At 49.4% G+C, this 5,398-nt stretch overlaps 1 protein-coding gene across 1 annotated transcript in view; it reads left to right on the forward strand.

Moving 5' to 3' along the window:
- ATP6V1C2 (ATPase H+ transporting V1 subunit C2) overlaps window positions 1-5,274 on the forward strand; it is a gene marked incomplete at its 5' end in the record, with an annotated part of 53,168 nt that extends 47,894 nt beyond the window's left edge. The window contains 2 exons of the mRNA XM_082851628.1: window positions 4,252-4,384; window positions 4,658-5,274. Coding sequence (XP_082707754.1) covers window positions 4,252-4,384; window positions 4,658-4,747 — 223 coding nt within the window. The 3' untranslated portion in view covers window positions 4,748-5,274. The remainder of the gene's footprint in view (window positions 1-4,251; window positions 4,385-4,657) is intronic.
- Window positions 5,275-5,398: the final 124 nt, after the last annotated feature.

A 5,398-nucleotide genomic window follows, 5' to 3' on the forward strand; every position in this document is an offset into this window, starting at 1 on the left:
CTCCCCGTCCCTTCCTCCTGATCTCCGTTTCTACCGGTGGCCTCAGGTCCTTCCCCAAACTTCAGGGCCTGCTTGGACACCTCCGCTGCCTCATCCTCACGTCCCCCCCGCCTCCCTGCACCTCACGCAGCCCTGACAGCGCTCCATCCTGCCTTTGCTTTCTCGCCCGCCCAGCTGTTACTTGGGCCCCTGCGTTCAGTGCTCCCTCCACGTGGCTGCCAGTGTGGTTCTGTCCAAATACAGACCGGCTCTGCTGGTGGTTCCTCATCCTCTGAACCGTCTCAGACCCCTGTAATGGCAAGGACTGTGGCGCTGGGCTGAAGGGACACTCGAGGTGACCCGGAGTGTTCCAGCCATCGACAGTGTAGACGGGCCCCAGTCTGTCCCTGCTCACCGTGAAAATCAGGAGTTCTCAGGCCCAGTGTGGCAAAGCCTGCCCATCCTTACAGGATGCCTGTTTTGCTCAAGTGAGACGTCGAGAGGGACGTCCCTAATATCTTGTTTAAGCTCAGTAAAACTGAGTCTATGCAAAAATAATTCCTTCCAAAACTATCAATGTATGACGTTTTCAAAAACGGTACTTTTTATTTCTCCTGAATAGTTGTAATACATGAACACTGTAAAAAAAATTCAAGCTCAGAAATATGTACTGTGGAAAGTATGTACTGTGGAAAGTAAGTTCCTTGCAGCCCCACTGCCCATAGATCATCCCAGTTAATGGTTTCAAGACTCTTCTCATCCCCCAAATGTCATCACTTACACTTAACGTTCTGCAACTTGCTGTTTTCATCTGCTTTGCATTAGAGTCTTATCAGTATGCATAGAGATACTCGCTCCTCCTTAATGGCTTTTTCATATTCCATCGTATGGAGAGAGCGTAAGCTAAGAAAATAGATGTTAAACCAACAAGTTGATTAGAGCAGACGGGTAAAGTTCGCCTGTTTCTTGACCCTCCGACCCCGCGTAGGTCTTCTCCCCCGGTTCGCACTTGTTGCTGTGTCTTTTCTCAGAGCTGGTTCTGTCCTTTTTCCCTACCCTGAGAGCTGGAGGGGAGGGCTGGGGTGACTTGGCCTCTCTGGCTGTCACCCAGCGCAGAGTCAGACAAAGAGGAGGTGCCCCACATTTGGGGCCTGAATCAAATCAAAGAGAAGCGGACCAGTCCTCAGCTGAGGAAGTGCTGGTTCATTCTCAGGGTGAAGTGAATCGGGCTTAAATCACCCAAGGTGAGAATGGAAACGGGCCCTGGGTGAGTGGTGGGACCATGGCAAGACTGGAGAAGCCGGTAGCTGGGTCATTAGTCTGGATCTTGGGAGAGCTCTAGTGGGGAATCGATATTAGGGAAGCACCAGTGATGATTGATGTGTGTGGATGGGTTCACCTCCAGAGAGTCGCTTAGAGGGAATGTACCGGCATTTAAGGAGTGGAAGCAAAGAAGCCTGTGTGATGTCAGAGGCCGGAGGAGGGAGAGATGGGTGAGCCAGGCATCAGAAGGTTAAGGTTTTAGCTGTCTCTGGGATGGGGCCGCTGGGAGGTCATTGGTGTGGGCAGCTCGAGTGTAGTGGCTGAACGATGCTTGGGTGACATAGGACACTGGGTGCTCTCGGATGTGGGGTGAGAGCGGGAGGGAGTTGAGGGAATTTTTATTTTAAACAGGGCACGATGGTGCCATGTTTGTTTTATTTCTGGACATGTAGAATTTTATTTTTTAACATCTTTATTGGAGTATAATTGCTTTACAATGGTGTGTTAGTTTCTGCTTTATAACAAAGTGAATCAGTTATACATATACATAGGTTCCCATATCTCTTCCTTCTTGCATCTCCCTCCCTCCCACCCTCCCTATCCCACCCCTCTAGGTGGTCACAAAGCACCGGGCTGATCTCCCTGTGCTGTGCGGCTGCTTCCCACTAGCTATCTGTTTTACGTTTGGTAGTGTATATATGTCCATGCCACTCTCTCACTTCGTCCCAGCCTACCCTTCCACCACCCCGTGTCCTCAGATCCATTCTCTACGTCTGTGTCTTTATTCCTGTCCTGCCCCGAGGTTCTTCATAACCACTTTTTTTTTTTTTTTTTAGATTCCATATGTGTGTGTTAGCATACGGTATTAGTTTTTCTCTTTCTGACTTCACTCTGTAGGACAGACTCTAGGTCCATCCACCTCACTACAAATAACTCAATTTCGTTTCTATGGCTGAGTAATACCCCATTGTATACATGTGCCACATCTTCCTTATCCGTTCATCTGTCGATGGACACTTGTTGCCTCCATGTCCTGGCTGTTGTAAATAGAGCTGCAGTCGTGCCATGTTAAAGGGGAGGGTGGCGGCTGCAGTATTCTCAGCACGGAGGGTGCAGGTGGAGGGCTCACCGCCAGGGGGCCCGGAGGGGAAGGAGGCTCTTCTACTGAGGCGTCCAGGAGGGGGCAGCAGGGGGGCCGCCTGGAGGAGGCAGGAGCGGAGAGCTGACCTGCCGATCCTGGAAAGCAGGTTCTGAGCAGGATGGGGAGGTGTTCACTAAACTGACCTGGAGGGAGGGTTGGCAGGGAAAGGGCTGGAAGGATCTGGAAGAACGTGCAAACCCTGAAACCAAGAGGGGAGTGGGCTGAGAAAGGGGTGCAGGGCGTGGAGGCTGGATGAGGGGCGAGGAGCATTCGTTCAGCCACTGCTGATGGGGTGCCTGTTATCCGCCGTGCACTGGGGAGCCGGGAGCGAACAAGACGGATGCGGACCGCTGCCTGCAAGGAGCTCACAGGCTGGTCGGGGTGGGGGGGGAGAGCTCAAAAGGCGGGGTCCTTGTTCAGGAGGGTAATCTTCCAGAGCAGCCTGCTGATGAATCGGTGGGATGAGCGGATTGGAGGGCGGCAGAGGCAGGTTCTGTGTCCGGGCAGCAGAGTGATGGTCTAGCAGCTGCACCTGGGAGCTGGAATGCCATCTCCTGGCATACATGTTGCCTGGGCTGTGAGATTGGTGACCGTCGCCCTTTGAGAAGGCTGCAGACTTCCCTGTAGTAAGCGGGTAGAGCTGCGCTGGTGAGGTCGAGGGTGTGGGGTGGGTATCCAGGGCACTGGGAGCTCGGGGAGGAAGTTCAGGAGGGAAGGCAGGGCGAGGGTTACTGCGCGTCCGGGTAATAGGGGCTCTCCAGAAGCACCTCAGCGTCATCTGGGTGACCGGAGCTTTGGTGACAAGGAACAAAGAAGGAATGAGGGCGGTCCGCTGGGCCATCCTCTCACCCACGATCTAGCCCAGGTGTCCCCGCCATCCCTGCCAGCATCTGCCGGCCTCTGTGGCCCTCGCCTCTCGGGTTTGGCGGGGCCCTGCTCACCCAGTGTTCTAAGGCAACGGGACTAGGTGCGTCTTATGCTTGGTTACAGTGAAGCAATTAACAAATGGCCCTTTCACGTATTCACTTCACCTTTCTGCAGATCCACCAGGAGACCTCAGGACTTGAGTGAACACTTTGCACCATTAGCAGCCAGAAATGAGGACGGGAGAGCCAGGGGCTAGTTTATGGGCATTGACTGAGAAATTAAAACTAAGTAATACTAACAGGTCAGGCAGTAAAAGGGCATCTTAAGGCCAGCTTTCACATGCTGGGCTCCGGCATGAAGAAGCACAGGTGATAAGTATCGAACATCCAAGCCTTTGCTCACTGGTAGTATAGACATGTATTTTAAAAACATTGAGAATCACAAAATGCATGTTTCCTGTTTATGTAGTACTCAGTGTAAATATTTTAAGTGTTTTGAGATACCACCACAGGAAGAGCTGCCAGCAGGTGGTTTCAGAGGTACTCATGCACACAAAGTCCATTTAAAGTCCTTTCTGTCCACCCAAAACTCAGCAAAAGGAATTCACAATCTCGATAAACCAGATTTGCGCGTGTGTGCGTGTGCTGCTTTTTTCAGTGGAGAAAAGTATGTCAGCTAAGCTGGGTTTTAGACGAAGGCTTTGGAGTCAGAATATTTAGTCAAACAGCCTCCATTCAGCTTGACCCCTCACCACCTGATGATTACACACACCCCGGAGACCCCGTGGCTCTATAGTCAAAACACTGTCACCATCAGAAGTGGGTGAGCATATTCTAGAGATCTTTCCACGCACAAGGATCTAGCAATTAGTCTCACTTCTGACCGCAGACATTGCACTCGAGTTTTCTTTTCCTGAGCTATGCTGCCTCGTTTTTCATTCTTACTACAGTGTCAGGTTCATTTTACCCATATCTGCAGTGACTCCTCTGCACTTTGAACAGGTATGGATTGCCAGTGAACTTCCAGGCGGTTCTCCTCCAGCCTCATAAGAAGTCATCCACCAAACGTTTAAGAGAGGTTCTGAACTCCGTCTTCAGACATCTGGATGAAGTTGCAGCCGCAAGTATATTGGATGTAGGTATATTTTTATCCAGAAAGAGCTGCCTTTCTACAGTAAGGTCAGCCTCTCCACATGGGAGGTACTTTCCAAAAGTGGTACCTGCCAGACTGTTAGGGAAATCTACACTTCACAAATGTGAAAGTTTAACAGAGGCTGTGTGTGTGTTTGGGGTAGGGGGCGGACGGTGGGGCAGAAAATACAGTCAATGCCTAGAGAGCTTTCCTCAAACAGAAAAGTAAAACAAGAAACGAGTTTATGCACTTAGAACGTGACCATGTCTTTTGCAGGCATCCGTGGAGATCCCTGGATTGCAACTCAGCAACCAAGACTACTTTCCTTACGTCTATTTCCACATCGACCTTGGTCTTCTTGACTAGAAAGATGAGCTGGCACCGCTAAACTTGCATATTTGTGCAAATTACCACAGACGCTTCCTTCCTTTAGCCAGAGAAGAGTTTAAGTATCCTACAGAATTTAAATTTTTAGAGAAATATTGCTCACAAAAATTAGTTACAGTTGTATTTATTTTTTTTAAGTTACAATAAAGGAATGTTCTCAATCCTTTGAATTGTCTCTTCATTTACATTCTAACAGATTCAAAGCTTCACTTTTCTGAATGTTTTACATAAATGGGGACTTCCTATAAACTGCTAACCTGCCGCTTATTTGTCTTAAGGGACATTTTGTGAGGGTTTAATAATAGCGTATTAAAAACCGTGGGCTAACTGTATAACCAGCTGTATACCCTAGTAGTCGCTGGTGATGGCCCAAAGACAAAACAGTGGGGGTGGAATGCAGTTCTCACTTGACAAACCATTGTTTTTCATCCTTCTATATAAGCTCGCTTTACATTTCACACTTACAGCTGAAACTCAGCCTTGCAGGACACGTGTAAAATCCGTGTGGTGGCAGGCATCCAGATGGTGTCATGTGAGCCACAGGTTTACAGGGAGGAGAGACATCAAGGTCATCCCTTCATAGTACTAATTTACTGAATTTAGGATGTGGACACTAATTTCATACATTTA

Source organism: Leucopleurus acutus (assembly GCF_964270905.1).
Source record: "Leucopleurus acutus genome assembly, chromosome: 12".
NCBI classification, from domain to species: Eukaryota; Metazoa; Chordata; class Mammalia; order Artiodactyla; family Delphinidae; genus Leucopleurus; species Leucopleurus acutus.